Genomic DNA, 18,099 nt, shown 5'->3' with positions numbered 1-18,099 from the left:
CCGCCATCTAAAGGTGTTAATTATTGGTGTAGTCATGTATTTAATGATGCTTTGATGTTTTCCTTCTTTAAGGCTGGGCCTCCTGGTATACTGGCCCTGCTGGATGAAGAGTGCTGGTTCCCAAAAGCAACAGACAAAAGCTTTGTGGAAAAAGTTGTACAAGAACAAGGCACCCACCCCAAATTTCAGAAGCCAAAACAGCTGAAAGACAAAGCTGATTTCTGTATCATACATTATGCTGGCAAGGTAAAGAATTAGTAGCTAAAATGTGAACATTGGAATGTCTGCTGTATTTTCTAATGCATAACCACTGCTTCTTAGAAATGGCTGCTTTACAAAATGTCTGCCTATGGGAAACCAGTGGAAGACTTCACAAAGTTGTTCCATTGCTGTGGACCTCACAGGGCTTATGGGGTTTTGCCTGCAAGTTATATATGTATAGTTGAAGACATGTCAAACTGACACCAATTTAAATTTGTTCTCTGTGACTTAGTGAGATTGGAGGTACTTTTCAGAAATCTTGCATCAAGACTTCATCACCAAAAATGATGATACAGTTGTTTTTTGTGTCACACTCTGGGTGGTGCAAACTAGCATTGCAAATCCATGCAGCTGTTTCCTAGGGTTTGAAATTTGTAGGTATTCTTGGATTTGCCATCTAAGCAAGCATGACTAGGTAATCTGTTATTGATTGTGCAAACCTCAGTGCTACTTTTATAGACTTTGCAGGATCTTGTTACATCTTGTGCTGCAGAAAATCCCCCCAAGTTTCTTGACATGTTTATCTTCTCCAGGTGGATTATAAAGCAGATGAATGGCTGATGAAGAACATGGATCCGCTGAATGATAACATTGCTACTCTTCTCCACCAGTCATCGGATAAGTTTGTGTCTGAGCTGTGGAAAGATGGTATGTAATTAAAGTTAATCTCATTTGTTTTCTCTTGTTTTATGTGGAAGAGTTTGTTTGATCATCAGAAGTCTGGGATGAGCTGTGTTGCTTTTTTTTCCCTGAAGACTAAGCGACCAAGATGAGCATTTTCTGGAACATCCTTTGCTTAGATTGTGGTATTGCATTAAAAATTCACTGTAACTCAAGAGAAAGGTTCACTTGCATCAACTTACGTTAAGCTTGCTGCATATATAGCAATTATTTCTCGAAACCGAGAATGCCAGGATAAAATATGAATGCACCATTATGTCCCAGCAGCTTGCATAGCTGCAACGCTCAAATACAAGATCTGAGGTCGAATCTACATTTTTAGTCCTGCAACTAGTGTGTTCTTGCTGCAGTGTTGTTCAGTATTTTACTCTATCTTCTCTGGGTTTATCTGCTTTGGAGTCTTACTGTTGCTGTCACTTTCTGTGGTGGGTTTTCTTTGACGTCTCTGTCTGTTGCAGAGATGCAGAACGTTCAGAGAGCCTATTTCTATCAACACTTTCCTATTCTTCATCTAGAACCAGGTGACTGAGAAACCCAGCTGTCGTGTCATGTGTGTAATGCATCCTAGAGCCATGCAAGAAATGCTTCCGTTAACTTCTCTTTGTCCCTTTGTCATACCTGCTTGTCTGTCTTGTTCATTTCCTCTGCTTTGTGCTAGTAGCTCCTCACGGACTTTAAAACAAAAGCAAAACTCTCACCTTGCAAGTGGATACAAGAAAAATATGGACATATTCAGGTGCTAAAGGTTGCTCTTGCAAGACTTGCATAGGAACAGCTAAAAGCAAATCCCTGTCAACTGTTTGAATGTAGAGCTAGCAGGGCTGTATTTCTTGCAAGATTTGGAAGGAAGATTTCTGAGACTGCATTTAAACTGAAATCCAGTTTAACATTGATTCTAGTATTGGGATTTGACTTCAGCTGCCAATCGTTTAAATGAAAGTTAGTTTGGCAAAGGAACTTGTACTGCATGAAAAATGGCTGTCAGCAACTTGTGCCTAACAGGGCCTTTTCTGTGTGAGGCTCCTTTTGGACTTGAAATGTCAACTGAACCACAGCTGATCAGTTCTCATTTATTGTTCTTAGCTGGATCTTCTGTTGCAAGTGACTGTCCTTTTTACTGTCTTGATGTAGATTGCAGGGCTCAAGATTAAGAGGATTGTTCCAGCCACAATCTGGGACACTCTTCTGTGGATTTCCCTGTGATGCCATCTAGTAATATAACCTTCTTTTCTTTCTGATAAGACAACCTTGACCCTATTCTAACAGCTGCTCTAGAAGTGAGCAGTTCTAAACTAATATTAACTGTAAATCGGACTATCCTTTCTTCTTTCTTCTTTTGTAGGGGTTTCTCTTAACAGTTTTTTGTTAATCAGAAGCCAGTTGAGCAGAAGTTGATGTATTTTCTGAAGTGAAGACTGGGAGCCTGAGTGTAGGCATCAGCCAACCACTAAAGATAAAGTGAAGTAGCAGCTTGAAGCCCTTAATAAAAATGCGCTGGGTGTGTGGAAATTTACTGTGAAACAATTGGTTTTGTTGGGTGAATTTTTATTTCCATGTAGAATAGCAATGGGAAAAAGTAATGCTTTAGTTTCTTCTTGCCTCTGCTACTCTCAGATCTAGCTGGCTTCTGTTGGGGGAAAGAAAAAAAAAATAAAAATCTGTGGAGTCCACCCATCAAGGTGATAGCTTCATCAGTGCTTGGATGTTACTGTGGCATAGTGGAGAAACTGTTGGGGCAGGGAGTTCTGACTTTCTCCTAGTGGTATTGTTCGTGTCTCTGTCATAGAATACTTGTACTCCAAAAACAACTCAAACAGTGGTATCTTGAGGTTTGGTTTCTATCATACCTTTTACCATGTTTGCTCAGTTTACAAGTAGATACGGCTTTTCTGATCGCCAGTCATGGCAGTTCTGCCTGTAATGCAAGAGTGAAGCTGGGCTTTTTCTCTAACTGTGGCCCCTTCTGGGTCAGAGTTAACTAATAGTTGACTCTGCTGGGCTAGCAGCTAGAACTCTTGGTTCATTGTTTTTCATTGTAACCTAGGCAAGTAGAAGCATCTGAAACTCATTTCTAGATTGCTCTTCTAGAACTGCCATCCAGACCATCAGTAGAATATGTTTGGGAGTAAGTTTGACTCTATCACTCAAACTTCCTGTAGTGAGCTGTTGCTTTTTTTCCTTCCTGCTCCTATCCCTGCACAAATTCTGTACAGGAGTCGACATCTGTGTAGAGATGAAGCAAAAAGGATCCTGCAGCTCCTCTCATTTATCCTGTTCTACCCAGATGTTCTTTCTATATTCCAATGCTTCCTTTGTTTGTGGCAGACTTTCTTGTGCTCTCTCTAGTTGACCGTATTGTTGGGCTGGATCAGGTAGCTGGTATGTCAGATACAGCATTGCCAGGGGCCTTTAAAACCAGGAAGGGTATGTTCCGAACAGTGGGACAGCTCTATAAAGAACAGCTGGCTAAGCTGATGGCTACCTTGAGGAACACCAACCCCAACTTCGTCCGTTGTATTATCCCCAACCATGAGAAAAAGGTAAAGACAGTTATAACAGTACAGCCCATGCACTCTTATGTGGGCTTCCAGGGGCATGTGGCTGGGTTACTGTCTTTTGTCAGGTTTTGCAAGAGATCTTAAAGATGTCCTGTTTTCTCAGGATATCTTTTTAAGGTCATCCTAAATAACTGTATACTTACCACAATTTTGGAGACTGATACTTGCAGTTCTTAAGGTGGCATAAAAGCTTTAAATTGCTTCTAACTGGAAAAGGGAGAACTGGCTGCTTTACAAAAAAGAGGGGGAGGCAAGGGGGTAATCCCCTTTTGTAAAAGCTTTGTGCTATTTATAAAATATGCTTTTTCCTCACTAGGCTGGAAAACTAGATCCCCACTTGGTCCTCGACCAGCTTCGCTGTAATGGAGTGCTGGAGGGAATCCGTATTTGCCGTCAAGGTTTCCCCAACAGAGTTGTATTCCAGGAATTCAGACAAAGGTAAGGCCTAGAAAAGAATCTGAAGCAGTCTTTACCCTGGCAAAGTTAAGACATAAGTGCAAAAATTGAAGTATTTTATTGCAACTAGATTGCCACTGTTTTCAAAGGCAGCAACACAGAATATCTGTCCCTTGGTATTCCCTGGCACAAAGCCTCCCAAAAGCATCTTTGACTTCTCTAGTAAGTGTGTAGTTAGGGTGAGGCGTAGAGGACCCCATCTAAGACAGCTGCTTCATACTCTGTTGTCTAGAGATGCAACTTTTTTTCTTCTAACAAGACTGTAAGCTGTGAAACTCATAATGCCATAGGAATGCATTACTGATTTTTTTGTTGTTGTTTTCAAATATACTTGTGTAACTAGTCTAATGCCTTCTCCTTTTCAGATATGAAATCTTAACTCCAAATGCAATTCCCAAAGGATTTATGGATGGAAAGCAGGCTTGTGTGCTGATGGTAAGACATCCCAGAAACTCTACTTGAATAGAATAAACTTTATGGGTGTGGTGTGGAAATCGGAGTTGCGCGTGTTAAATATATTTTGTACTCACAGACCAAAATTCCAAAGTCAAATGTTTTGTCTGAGAAAACGAGGATGCAAAAAGCTGTCTCTTGGCTTCGCAGATGGAGGCTTTTGACTAGCATGAAGTTCAATAATCCTAGGCTAAGAGGATCTTTCTGTTTCCACAGATGCGTACACTTTGAGATGCTAGCAGTATTCATGGAATCAAAATGCTTAGAAGCATTAATGTTATCTTGAAGTATGAGCTTCAGCAAACTTTTTGTAATGGCCTGCTGGTGACAAATGCTTTCAGTGAAGGCTCCAATTAATTTCTGCAGAATTGCCTGCTTCAAAGGGAAAGCTTTGGCTCTGTAGCTTGAAGACTAGGGGAGACTGAATTGAATTTGGCTGTAAGGGATTCCCTTTTTTCTGTCTTAAAGGAGTACACCTTATTCCTCTTAACTAGTATAAGTGTTGACAGCAAATCCTTTAAAGGACAGGAAAGTTGGTTGGGGTGCCTTTTTCTGACAAAGATTAGGACTGGGAAAAAATAAATAGGAAGGATCAACAGACGTGTTTCCTTTACGAAAGGAAGAGGGCTCTTGGGACTAGGCACATGTTCCTCACAGCATCCTTGTAGTTCTGGGTACTTGATGTGGTCTTGTATTAAACAATGCTTTCCATCATACTTTCTGTCTGTGGTTACGTCCATTTCATGCTGTGCTTGGCTGAGCTCCAACTCCTCTAATTGGGACAGGACTTTATTGGGAGCTAGCAAGTTTGGCCTGAGTGGCTCATTGTAGGGAAGGGCTATCTTACAGCCATGAGACACAAATATGTTTTGTGATGTTTCACATGAAGCAGTCTTTGCAGGAGATGAATTCTTCTCTCTCTCATTTTAGATCAAAGCACTGGAGCTGGATTCCAACCTTTATCGAATTGGACAGAGTAAAGTGTTTTTCAGAGCTGGAGTCCTTGCTCATCTTGAAGAAGAGAGAGACCTGAAGATCACAGATGTCATTATTGGCTTTCAAGCATGCTGCAGAGGCTACCTGGCCAGAAAGTAAGAACCATATTTTGTGAAGTACATTATAAATGAGTATTTCTCCCATTCAGGTAGAAGTTTCTCTTCAAAAAAAGCAGACTAGAAATTATTTTTTGTCAGAAAGGCCATGATTTATTTGTTGTATATAACAGTTGATGGTTGTTTTAGGGTTTTCTGATCTCTGTAATGCTGGACTTCTGGCACCTGCAAGAAACTCAGTGTGCTGCTATCTCACATACTGCTACAGCAGTAAAGTCTATTCCTTTCTATAGGAATACTATACAGCAGGCAAAGTTTTTGACAGAAGAGCTGAAAACTGCAAATGTGAAAATGAAAAGGTCTTAGTACAGTACTGATCCAGGAGGTGTAGGATTTCTCTTGAGCTATTAGGTAGGACTGCAAATGGTACAGTTCTAAAAACAAAAGTAATATCTGTCAGATTGGCAGGAAAACACACCTTTGTTTCAGATCTCCCTTTTTTGAAGTGAAAATAGTGAGGCTTTTCAGATTAGAAGACATTAGGGAAAAACTTTATTAAATAGGAAATTGAATAAAGGAAAGGATAACCATTCTTACCCGAGCACAAAAAAAAAAAACTTGAAAAGATAGAGGAAATGTTGCTGTTTTTTTAGGAGGGAACCTTCTAAAGTAAAAATGTAGAGGTATCTAAGAAAGGGCTTGGTGGAGAGAATTGTGTGCCACTGTGGGTTCCTTTGTCTGACCTCCACTTACCTTGCAGAGCCTTTGCCAAGCGCCAGCAGCAATTGACAGCCATGAAAGTGCTTCAGAGGAACTGTGCTGCCTATTTGAAACTGCGGAACTGGCAATGGTGGAGGTTGTTCACCAAGGTAATGTTTTTCTCTTTGCAGTTTTGACAATTTGGTTGCAATTTCAGCTTCTCAGGTTGAACCAGGGCACAAAAACCACTTCCCCTACAATTGGGCTGGCTTGCAACTACACCTTGATTCATTTAGGCAGAGAATATCATAGCATATTTTATAGCTATGCAATATACCTGCATAAACCAAGTGCAACGCTATATCCAAGTAATGTTGTGGAAAAGCAGAAGTCATCTTTTAATGCTTTATGCCTAAGAATAGTAAGAAGAACGCTTGCTTTGGTGGTATGGCGCTTCAAAGAGTCACTTACTACATGGCTAGTCAATTTAGCTAGAAAAAAATAGTTAATACGGGGATGGCTTGCCATCTCTTTCTCTGGGGCTGTAAGAGCAAAGGAAAAGCACTGAGGTCTGATCTTGTTGTTAGACTTGTAGATATTTTACCTTTATAAAGACAATGAACACATGAAGAAATGGTCCCTTTTCTAAATGTATGGGATTTCTTGCTTCTTAGCCATGAGACTTTGCAGCTAAATGAAAGCAGAGTTTAAAATTTTCTTCTCTTTCCTATGAAATGACTTCTAAGGGTTTTTGATGGGGGAGCACAGAGATGGGTGTTGTTTTTTGTTTACATTGACCTACCCGTGAATTTCCCCATTGTATGGCAATTTTTTTATTCTCCTGCTATTACTACTTAGCCCTTGAGGGTCTGGAATTTACCCAACCCTTTCCTGATGCATCCCATTCTGGAGGAGAAGTTGGGCAGGCAGAAAGTGTGTTATTGGCAGAATAGATGATATCTAGTCCTCTGATCCTCCCAGTGTTCACAACTAAGCAATTGGTCAGTCCTTCAAATATGACACTTATCTAAAATGTTGTTTTATTCAATGCTTATCAAGTACAAGAGCATTTCTTCATGTTTTCCTTGTTTGTTATACACGTCTCATTCCCTTGGTTTCCCTTTCAGGTGAAGCCCCTTCTGCAAGTAAGCAGACAGGAAGAGGAAATGATGGCCAAGGAAGAAGAACTAATAAAGGTCAAGGAGAAGCAGCTAGCTGCAGAAAACAGACTGAGTGAGATGGAGACCTTCCAGGCCCAGGTGAGTTTCCAAATCTCATGTGTAAAAGTCATTCTACCTGGCCAACTGCTTGAGAGCTCCTCCTTTGCTTTATTGGTCTGGTGGATAAGCTGCAGTATTCCAACCTGTTGAAATATGTGGCTGGGCTGCCACCTTGTTCAATTTCCTTTGCCCTTCTTCCCAGCTCAGTTTCTCTAGCAGGTCATTTTGTACGGTGACTACCTGTTGCCCTTCTATAGCCATTACGTGAAGAAAAGTCTCCTTTGGCTGAGTGTCATAGCAAGCTGGTTGAATTCAACCTCGTCATTAATGGAATCCTTTTTGTTTGGAACATAGAAGGTGGCAGCAGATCGTTCTTCTGTAGGGCTGATAATTACTTGTGTTACTTTTGCAGGGGAAAACTAGACAATCTCCTTATTTCAAATGGATATGGTCTTGAGAATTTTGTTAAGGCTAGCATAATATGTTGTTGCAGCGCATGGTTTGTGAAGGAGAACAAACACTTAAAAACTATGTTTTGATATTTAGCTTTTGGTTAGCAGCAGGAGACTGCTGCAATGATTAAGACTGTAACTGTGGAACACAGGAGCACATAACCTCACTTAACACAGATTGCTAAGTGCTTTGGTAAATTGGAACTTGTCTTATTTCTGGCTTTGTATCCAATGTAGCTAATGGCAGAGAAGATGCAGCTGCAGGAACAGTTGCAAGCAGAAACTGAACTCTGTGCTGAAGCTGAGGAGATAAGAGCCCGCCTGACAGCCAAGAAACAAGAACTGGAGGAGATATGTCATGACCTGGAAGCAAGGGTGGAGGAAGAGGAAGAACGGTGTCAACATCTGCAGGCTGAAAAGAAGAAAATGCAGCAGAACATCCAGGTAATGCCTTAGGAATGCTGCCTCTTGTCAGTAAAGAGGATAGTAAATGTTAAAGTGGTTCTTTTTCCCTCCAAGCTGAGACAATGGGAGAAAGAGATTTTTCTACTATTTTTTTTTTTTTGTTCTATCTGTGGAAATAGCAATAGAACACAGCGATTCTGGTGCTGAGCCTGAGGCATTTAGTCAGTCATCTGGAATGCGCTGTTCCATTCTTGAAGATGAAGATGATGGCCACTTGTCAAATAATTACACAAGTCTTTGCTTAAGCCAGGTGTTTTAGGAATGGTAGCATTCTTCTTTGCAAAATAGCATCGTTTATTCTGCTAGAAAACTTGTTTGTTAGAACGCAGTATATTGCATTAAGTCATGACAGAGATGTCACTTCTGGAAAGTACTAATAATACCTTGAAGGGAAGGGTAAAGAAACCTTCCAAGTTCTAGTATTGCTACTGTGCTGTTACATTGGTTAGTGAGCAGCACTGACAAATGCCTTGCTCTTCTGTGGGTGTTGTGAAGGAACTAGAGGAGCAGCTTGAAGAAGAGGAAAGCGCAAGGCAGAAGCTGCAGCTAGAAAAAGTGACCACAGAGGCCAAATTGAAGAAACTGGAAGAAGATGTGATAGTTCTGGAAGATCATAATCTCAAATTGGCTAAGGTAAGACTCCTGCAGCTTCTTATGCAGGCTAAAGATGCATGGGTGTTTCTCCTGGAGCCACCCACTAAAGGCTGACCTTTCCCATGTTATGGGAAAACTAATGAATGAATTCAGTTGTCTTTGACAACTCTGACCTGAATTTTTGAAATTAGCTGCCTGCCTGTATTCACAAGTCAGTATAGTATGACGTTTAAATAGCCTTGACTAAATAACGATCCACGAGCAAATGTTTTCTGATACATTGTTATGCCAAACAGTATCAAGTTATTTCATAAACAGACTTAGCCCTTTCAAAGCTGAAAGTGATCAAATACAAATCTTTACATAACCATTTATTCGAATACTATCTGTAATCCTGAAAGGATTTCCAAGTTTCCTTGTAGCAGGAGTAGGCACTCATGACATTGACATCTTTAAGCACTGTCAACTCTGGAAAAATCTGTAATTCTAGCAACTGCTCTGACACTGCCTTCTCAATTCTGCAGGAAAAGAAACTGTTGGAAGACAGAATGTCTGAATTTACAACGAACCTGACAGAAGAAGAGGAGAAATCTAAGAGTTTAGCCAAACTCAAGAATAAGCATGAGGCCATGATCACAGACCTTGAAGGTGGTTTTGGGTTTTTTTTTTTGTTTGGGTGGTTTGTTTTTTTTAAAAGGCAGATCCTGCAAAGGACTTGCCTGTTTAGTTTTAGGTGGTTTCTTGTTAAAATTTGTTGAACTTCAGTTTCATTTCTAGAGTTCTAGTCCTCTCCAGTTTCTGAGGGGTTAAAAATTAGTCTGTAGTGTGTATGCTATTGATCGATTTGATAGAGCTGTTCAGTGGCTGGCTGAAGGTTATGTGCTTTGTCAGCTGAGCTCTTGATCTAAATAAAAATCCTCTCCAAAGCAGCAGGCCAATGGAGAAGAGGGGCTGGTTCTCTTTCTTCTCCTGCTGTGGAAGTGTCTCCACTTTTCTACTTCCAGCAGCATCAATCTGTCAGGGTTAGTGCTGTTTTTGATATCCTGTTTGCACAAGTTCTTCAGAGTTCAAGCTAGAGGCACTTCATCTGGAAACTGCCCAGGTTAACACAGCAGGAGCCAGCCTATTTAGTTTCAGTAAAGGGAGGGCAGACCTTGTGCTCAGCATCACTTAATGAGTGCTTATGGCTGTGTGGTGTGGGTGTTGGGAGAGACTGGCATTGTGCTGGCATTGTTTATTACAGTGAAAGGGGAGAAGGAGGTTCGGCTGTAAGATGAGGGGAAGGGAAATTGCCCAGATATGTTCTGAGGGCAAAATAGGGGGGCAGTTGCATGTATAGGTCCTGACAGAATAATGCACTCCAGCTACAGTTTGGACAGTTGCATTATTAGGAAAGAAACTATTGCTTTAATAGCTTTATTTTCTCTGCTCGTACAATGTTCTTTGAGTATGTGTCGTCCATGTAAGTTAATGTGTCCCCATCTCCATCAGAACGTCTGCGACGTGAAGAAAAGCAGAGGCAAGAATTGGAAAAGACTCGTCGAAAGCTTGAAGGGGACTCCAGTGATCTGCATGACCAGATTGCTGAGCTGCAGGCTCAGATTGCAGAACTCAAAATGCAGCTGGCCAAGAAGGAAGAGGAGCTGCAGGCAGCCTTAGCTAGGTGAGAACATGACCTGCGGGGTTCAGGGACCACCAGGTTGGGAAGTATTTCTTGTCTTTGTGTCACTTTGGAATAGGGACTAAATGGAATCTGTGGCTGTTGTATTTCAGCCTGTGGACTGTTAAGATCCATGTCCTTGGCATCAGTTCTTTGGCTGCTGCTCACTGCCACATTCTCTGTACAGAGCTAGACCCTGAATGTAATGTGCACAGCACACATTTTGCTGGAGCAGTAGGATTTCAGATGGAGTTAAAAAGAGGTGGCAACACATTGTCTCTCTGGTAGTTGTTATATTCATCTATTCAGTAAAGTGTCTAATTTCCAATGTAAAATGGTGCTTTCTCTTCTGCTTTCTTCTGTTGTCAGTCTCTCTCTGTCCCCTTCTTTAAGGTAAGTAATCGTGCTCTCTCAAGTATTGGGAAATAGAACTTAGAATTTGTAGATGATATATGGATCAAAGTCTGAATGGAATATTGTAGAGCTGACCAATACCAGCTTTTTCTTGATTATTCTTGGTAGGACGGGTGGTTTTAATTTACATATGGTTTAAATCTGGCTCTGACCAGAACCCTATGTTGAACACAGGGTAGAAGAAGAGGCAGCTCAGAAGAACATGGCCCTGAAAAAGATCAGGGAACTCGAATCCCAGATCACTGAGCTGCAGGAAGACCTGGAGTCAGAGAGAGCATTCAGGAATAAAGCTGAAAAACAGAAGCGGGATCTGGGAGAAGAGCTGGAAGCATTGAAAACAGAGCTAGAAGACACGCTAGATTCTACAGCTGCTCAGCAAGAGCTCAGGTAACTCCAACACATAGCTGTGTGACTTATTTGGTTTTGGTTTTGACTTTTTTAATAAATGCTGCCATTCTCTTATCAAAGCAAGTCTTTGCCTTTATCAGGGTAGGCTGGTTAGCAGCCTCAGTGACTACAGAAGGAGGCAGTGTGCAAGCTGTAGTCAAGACTGCATTACCTCACCTGATGTAAGAAAGTTAGTTTGCTCCCTAAGCATAGCGTTGGTGATACCCCTGAAACATTCATATTTTCAGGCTATTACTTCTTAGGCTGAAACTAATGCTGCCAGTTTGCGCTTAAGAAGGGTGCAATGCTAAGGTCTAACTTTGAAAAGTGTCTTTATAGCTTGTAGGGCTAAACAGACCTTGGCCTTTTTTCTGCATTAGAGATGCTGTTGGTGGATATACACATCTGTGTGATTCTCTCCTAAATGGAACAATTCCATCTAAATGGAATTTGTGAATTTTGCAGGTCAAAGAGAGAACAAGAAGTAACGGTTTTGAAGAAGACCCTTGAAGATGAGGCGAAGACTCATGAGGCTCAAATCCAAGAGATGAGGCAGAAACATTCACAAGCTATTGAAGAGCTGGCAGAGCAGTTAGAACAAACCAAACGGGTATGTGGAACAGAAAACACAAGGCCAAAGCAGTCAGCCTCCCTGAAATGATAGCTGCTCTATGACCATGTCTTAAAGCTGCAGAAGAACATGAAGTGTTCATGATACCAGGCTTCTGATACATGTGCTGCTCTTCCCTTGGCAGATCATTTTTCACTATGAAGCATATATGAAGTGGTTTTAAATAATTGCATTCATTCTTTTTTCCCATCAGGCATGTTATACTGCATAGCAAAGACATTCTTTTCATTGCTAGCACTTGTTGACTTGTACAACTTTTAATTTGGAAATCTGGTGGTGGAGGACTATCTCCTGTATTGTTGTCTTCTCTGATTGTTAAATTGTCTCCTGCTTGTTTTTTCTGAGTAAGCAGTCTACAGCTTAGCTGCTAAACATGCAACATTAGCTTGCTTGTTGGAGAAAAAAAAAAAAATGTACTCAGTGGAAGGATCCTGCCATATCTAAAGTCTCAAGGGTTTTGCTTTTTTTTCCCCCTCCCCCTCCTCTTCAGGTGAAAGCAAATCTTGAAAAAGCAAAACAAGCTCTGGAAAGTGAGAGGGCTGAACTGTCCAATGAGGTGAAGGTTCTTCTGCAGGGCAAAGGGGATGCTGAGCACAAGCGGAAAAAAGTAGATGCTCAGTTCCAAGAACTGCAGGTGAAATTTACAGAAGGTGAAAGAGTGAAGACCGAACTGGCTGAGAGGGTTAACAAATTGCAGGTGAGTGGCATGGGTTTTCCTGACTTCCTGATTCAGCCCAGGGCTAGAGAGAAAAGGTTGTAGGTACCTCCCCAAAACTTAGTTCAAAAATCTTGTTCATCCTACGGATAAAGTTCCTACAAAAAGCACATCCATAGTTTGCTTCTCAAGGACTGTGCAGACTCCTTAACTCATTGTCAGGGCAGGACCTTTGGATTGATGTCACTTATCATGAGCAGCCCTGAGAAGGTGAAGTAACCAATTGCCATTTGAGTTTTGTAAGCCTTAAAGTATCAGTGTGTCTGCTCCCCTTCAGCATGCAGCAGTTTGTACAGTACAGTTCTGTAAACATTCAGCTGCTTGTGAACCTAGAGTGGCACAAAGAGACTGATGATTGTGTAACTAATTTGGAAGACAGCATCTTGAAGCTTTGTAATGTGATTGATGGTGATGACGGGTGGCTCAAGGTCGATGTGGAAATTTAGGGTTTTCTCCTGGTTTCTTCAAGGGAACAACAAATCCCGTTGATTCACACAGAGCATTGTCTTCTGCCTTCTCCTTTATGGGGGGTTGTCATTAAAAGTTGAGCATTGCCGGTGTATGCATTATCTTTTGGAGTGTGAAAATGTAATTTTGAGACTCTAGATGCAGTCCTGAAGCAGGTAGTATGAAAGAGAAGAGAGTTAATTTAATAGAAGCTTTTAAAATTCTTGCCAGGCTGTCCAAAATCTCATATAGGCCTGAAAAAAACCCCAAACAACCAAAACCAGAAGGCTCTTACAACAGTAAAAATCCCTTTTCGACTTTTCATATTTCATCCCTGGGACTTTGGAAATGATGCATTCATTTCCCTGAGAGGTAATATACATGCCTTACTGCTGAGAAGTGCCTCAGTCTTCACTTTTGGGTCTCCTAGCTGCTCACCTGTTCCTGGCTTTGTTTTTGCTGATGCATTTAATAACTGATATTCTGATCTCTCCTTCAGGTCGAGTTGGACAATGTCACAGGTCTTTTGAACCAGTCTGACAGCAAATCAATCAAATTAGCAAAGGACTTCTCTGCCCTGGAATCACAGCTTCAGGATACACAGGTGAGAGCTTTGGAAGCCGAGGCATCTGTGCGTGGTGCAGCCAGTGTCCATTACAAATTCTTCAAGTGAGAAATCACTCTGGACACCATTAAATACCAGATATACAGTACTTCAAAGGACTGGGTCTGGCTTTTTGTGCTAAGGGATTATATTGCATGGTATTGAGAGCATTTCTACAGAAACAAGCTGTTTATCTTCCTTCAGCTTCCTCAGTATGTGGAACATATGTAACTTTCCCTGTCTTAGATTTAGAAGTTGTCCTCTATCACCTTTCTGCTTGAGAGCTCTTTAATGCTAGAACTGCACTGGAATGTTAGGTTCTTGTTTGAGATCTTCATAGTCAAGAATTTGACAGGGTTTTTGTGTGTGTGTGACTTCTGGTAAATTTGTAAAGTTAAGCAGAAAATTGTATTTCCCAGTGGATGTTGGGGAAGTGAGAGATTCAAATCATTTGGTATTCTTTCAGGAAGAAAATCATGCTTAGTCTTATACTTTGGGATAAAACAACCATTTACAGTTAATAGAGTATGACTCTTAGTAAAGCACGGAGTACCAAGCAGAAGGTTGGAAGGGAAAGGAAGAGTGTGCCAAACCTCAGATACTAAGTAACCTTGAAGAGTTATTGATGTTCTGTTTACTTATTACACTTTTTAAAAAAGACTCAAAGATAGTGCACAATACAAAAATTAGGCACTAGTTTGAAGACCAGGCTTATTAGTCTCTACAGATCCTTCAGCTTAAGCACTGGCAGCATAAGTCAATAAGTCTTGGTGCCCTAAGTTGGTAAATGACCAGCGTCTTACAATTCTGCTAAGACCAACGTTGGTTTTAACCATGCTAAAGCACTTTAGCCTGCTGTCACTTTCTTTGATACTTGAATATGAGAAAGTCATGTAGCAGAGTACAGTCATACTATCATTGAGAAAGGTTTTAGTGCTTTGTGTGCTACTCGGAGGACTCCAGAAAGGGCTGTGGATGGCTTGTGTGGTGAAGTAGTATACTTCAATCATTAGAGTGTACGACAGAATAGGACCCTTCTGAATATTTTGTTTCTATACTGACTCACTGGAAGACAATTATTTAAATTCTGTCTTTGGTTGTCTTATCTGTGAAATAAGTTGCATACTTAAACTCAACTTCAGAAGTACTCGTTCTGGAGAGAGTGGGTGAGGATTGTGAGCCTTTAAAGCCAAGGAGCGGTGCTGAATTCCACTGGGGTGTTTGCTTTATAGGAGCTGCTGCAGGAGGAGACTCGCCTAAAACTGAGCCTCAGCACAAAGCTGAAGCAAATGGAGGATGAGAAGAACAGTTTCAAAGAGCAACTGGAAGAAGAAGAGGAGACAAAGAGAAACCTGGAGAAACAGATCTCTATTCTTCAGCAACAGGTACAGAGTCTGCATCCCATAAACCAGTGACTTTTGAGACAAAGCATAAGTGCAACTCTGTCTTGAAGGAAGTAAAATCTAAATGCAGAATTGACTTCCAGTAACAGAATCTTTCCTGGGAAAGGGTGATCCTGCTGATTTGGGTGAGAGAGAAAATGAAGAAGTCTCTGATGATAATCATACAAACTGCTTGTAGATTTCTATCCAGGAATTCCTTTGGGAATTCAGTCATATAGTATTATTTGAGGGAGGGAGTAGTACCTTCAGAGATGAGCAGACTTATTTCCTCAACTTCTGGTGCCAGTAAACGCTATAGCGTTATCTGTGGCGTGGCTTCATGTGCGATCTTTTCTGTCCTTCAGGCAATAGATGCAAAGAAGAAGATGGATGATGGTCTGGGCTGCCTTGAGTCAGCAGAGGAAGCCAGGAAGAAGCTGCAGAAGGACTGGGAGGGCTTGAGCCAGCGTTATGAAGAGAAGACAGCTGCATATGACAAGCTGGAAAAAACAAAGACCCGTCTGCAGCAAGAGCTGGATGACCTCACCGTGGACCTGGATCATCAGCGGCAGACAGTTTCCAACCTGGAGAAGAAGCAGAAGAAGTTTGATCAGGTATGACTTCAGTCACTGGGCATTCAGTAGATGCATCCTATTGACAGGTCTGCCTTAAGAATATCTAAGCAATGCTGCTTGGAGAATGCATATTTATTTCTGAACTAAGGCATAGCATATAGAGGGGAGAAATAAGCTTTCATAGAAGTAAATTAATTCTGTTCCATGCATAAGAAGTTTAGTGATGCTCCTTTTCCCAAAGGGATAACATTTATATCAAGACCAAGATGAAGTTCAATATGTTGTTTGAAGATCATCTTTGAGAGAAAGTTGGAAATAATAGATTGGAGGCCTAGGGAATCAGAAGTTTGTTCATTTGGGGTCAGCACAGTTATGAAAGGTGGGATGGCATGCTTCATTCTTTGAAGCTGTGTTTTCTTGGTTCCTTCTCTCCATGGTAGAACACTATTAAGAAGGCACTAACAAAAAGATGCATGTTTACCTTGTTAGAAAATTGTCAGCAATTTCTCAGAATAGTGATACTGTGCTCTTGTAGCTATTGGCAGAGGAGAAGAACATCTCTGCCAAGTACGCAGAAGAACGGGACCGTGCTGAGGCAGAAGCCCGTGAGAAGGAGACTAAGGCACTCTCCCTGGCCAGAGCCCTGGAAGAAGCCATAGAGCAGAAAGCTGAGCTGGAACGAATTAATAAGCAGTTCCGTGCAGAGATGGAAGACCTGATGAGCTCAAAGGATGATGTTGGGAAAAGTGTAAGTATGAAGTTAAAATATCTGGGCAGTAAATGTCACACAGGTGATACTGTTAGTTTAATACTACAAAAAGCTTATGCTAGTGTGATGAACACAGAGGAATGTAGTAGAGAATACTGGCCATATCGTGAACTTGTGAATGTCATGTTTGTAATACATTAATAAGTGAGAAAGATGGGTTGGAAGAGCCTGGAAATGACCCAAATGAGGTAGTGGAAAACTGAAAATTAACTGGTATCGTTGTGGCAGAGATGAAGGTATGATGTGAGCCTGATATGTGAAATACAGGGATTAGCCAGGCAATGGAAGACAGTAACCCCAATATTTCAAGACAAAAAATGTTACGATAAGCAGGAAGGAAAAGAAAAAATTTGGAGGCTAAAAAGTTTTTCTTGAATTCTGTCAGAACCTGAGGTGTTCAGCTCTGATAAGTCTGCAGTAGGTCAGGACTGGGCTAACAAATGCTTTTCTCTTTCTCCCCACCACCACACATACATGACCAGAACTAATAGGCAATCGTGATTCACACTGGCAGCTTGCAGGTATGCGAGCAGCTGGCTTTGAGGGGTATCTCTGCCCTAATACAAGGGGCAGATGCAGTGTTCTTGTAGTATGTCTTACGTGAGTGGCTCTTCTTAGACTTTTTTGCAGACAATTTCACCTATCCTAAGAGCATTCTTTGAGGAAACCTCACGTGTGGTACTGTGCTGTAGGTCCATGAGCTGGAGAAGGCTAAGCGAGCCCTGGAGCAGCAGGTGGAGGAGATGAAGACACAGCTGGAAGAGCTGGAGGATGAACTGCAGGCCACAGAGGATGCCAAACTGCGGCTAGAAGTGAACCAACAGGCCATGAAGGCACAGTTTGACCGGGACCTCCAGGGTCGTGATGAACAGAATGAAGAGAAGAAGAAACAGCTGATTAGACAAGTAAGAATTGCTCTGTAAATCCTGAAAGTGTTCTGTACACAAAGGCACTTGTGTCCAAAGATGGTTAGACAGTCACTGCCAATCCACAGATTCTTGTTAATGGTAACTCTCCAGGCAGCGCTGCAAAGCTGTGAGAGACTTTCCCCGTTGTGTGCGTGATTGTTCAAACAGCCTTTGTCTGTCAAAGGAACCCATGTAGCTTTATTAGTGAGGAATGTTAGCCCCATTCCCCTGCCAGGAAGAATGAAAACAAGTCACATGCTTGCACTTATGTACAGTTTGAAAGGGGGATGTGAAAATTAGCTGCTGGGAAATTAAGGAGCTGAAATGATGATGCCTGTATTTCTCCATACAGGTGCGGGAGATGGAGGTGGAATTGGAAGATGAACGAAAACAGCGCTCCATTGCTGTGGCTGCCAGGAAGAAGCTAGAGATGGATCTGAAGGATTTGGAAAGCCATATAGACACCGCTAACAAGAACCGTGAAGAAGCCATCAAGCAGCTCCGCAAACTGCAGGTGAGACGCTGCAACTGTTTTAGCTGTCAGTGTAGAGCATTTACCCAGGGAAATGGGATACAAGATTTCACCTCATGAGAACCATGCATCAGTGTCACAAGAGCAGCAGAACCTTGTAGCATTTTACCGTGAAAGATTTATTGGCATTTCAGATATTCTTCTAACCCTGATCTGCCTGTTTAACTCCCTGGGCAAGCTGTAG

At 41.6% G+C, this 18,099-nt stretch overlaps 1 protein-coding gene across 1 annotated transcript in view; it reads left to right on the top strand.

The window, feature by feature from the left end:
* Positions 1–18,099, top strand: part of MYH9 (myosin, heavy chain 9, non-muscle) — a 70,059-nt gene that overhangs the window by 47,564 nt on the left and 4,396 nt on the right. Inside the window, exons 14-34 of the mRNA XM_009332612.1 lie at positions 73–246; positions 795–909; positions 3,289–3,482; positions 3,817–3,938; positions 4,322–4,391; positions 5,340–5,500; positions 6,222–6,330; positions 7,288–7,419; positions 8,070–8,276; positions 8,793–8,930; positions 9,416–9,539; positions 10,383–10,554; positions 11,140–11,352; positions 11,818–11,962; positions 12,474–12,680; positions 13,645–13,749; positions 14,982–15,134; positions 15,497–15,745; positions 16,242–16,454; positions 17,168–17,380; positions 17,736–17,897. Coding sequence (XP_009330887.1) covers positions 73–246; positions 795–909; positions 3,289–3,482; positions 3,817–3,938; positions 4,322–4,391; positions 5,340–5,500; positions 6,222–6,330; positions 7,288–7,419; positions 8,070–8,276; positions 8,793–8,930; positions 9,416–9,539; positions 10,383–10,554; positions 11,140–11,352; positions 11,818–11,962; positions 12,474–12,680; positions 13,645–13,749; positions 14,982–15,134; positions 15,497–15,745; positions 16,242–16,454; positions 17,168–17,380; positions 17,736–17,897 — 3,378 coding nt within the window. The remainder of the gene's footprint in view (positions 1–72; positions 247–794; positions 910–3,288; positions 3,483–3,816; positions 3,939–4,321; positions 4,392–5,339; positions 5,501–6,221; positions 6,331–7,287; positions 7,420–8,069; positions 8,277–8,792; positions 8,931–9,415; positions 9,540–10,382; positions 10,555–11,139; positions 11,353–11,817; positions 11,963–12,473; positions 12,681–13,644; positions 13,750–14,981; positions 15,135–15,496; positions 15,746–16,241; positions 16,455–17,167; positions 17,381–17,735; positions 17,898–18,099) is intronic.

Source organism: Pygoscelis adeliae, unplaced genomic scaffold, assembly GCF_000699105.1.
Source record: "Pygoscelis adeliae isolate BGI_AS28 unplaced genomic scaffold, ASM69910v1 Scaffold399, whole genome shotgun sequence".
Classification (NCBI taxonomy): Eukaryota; Metazoa; Chordata; class Aves; order Sphenisciformes; family Spheniscidae; genus Pygoscelis; species Pygoscelis adeliae.
The sequence above is the reverse complement of the archived record's forward strand: the minus strand, read 5'-3'. Positions and strand labels throughout refer to the sequence as shown.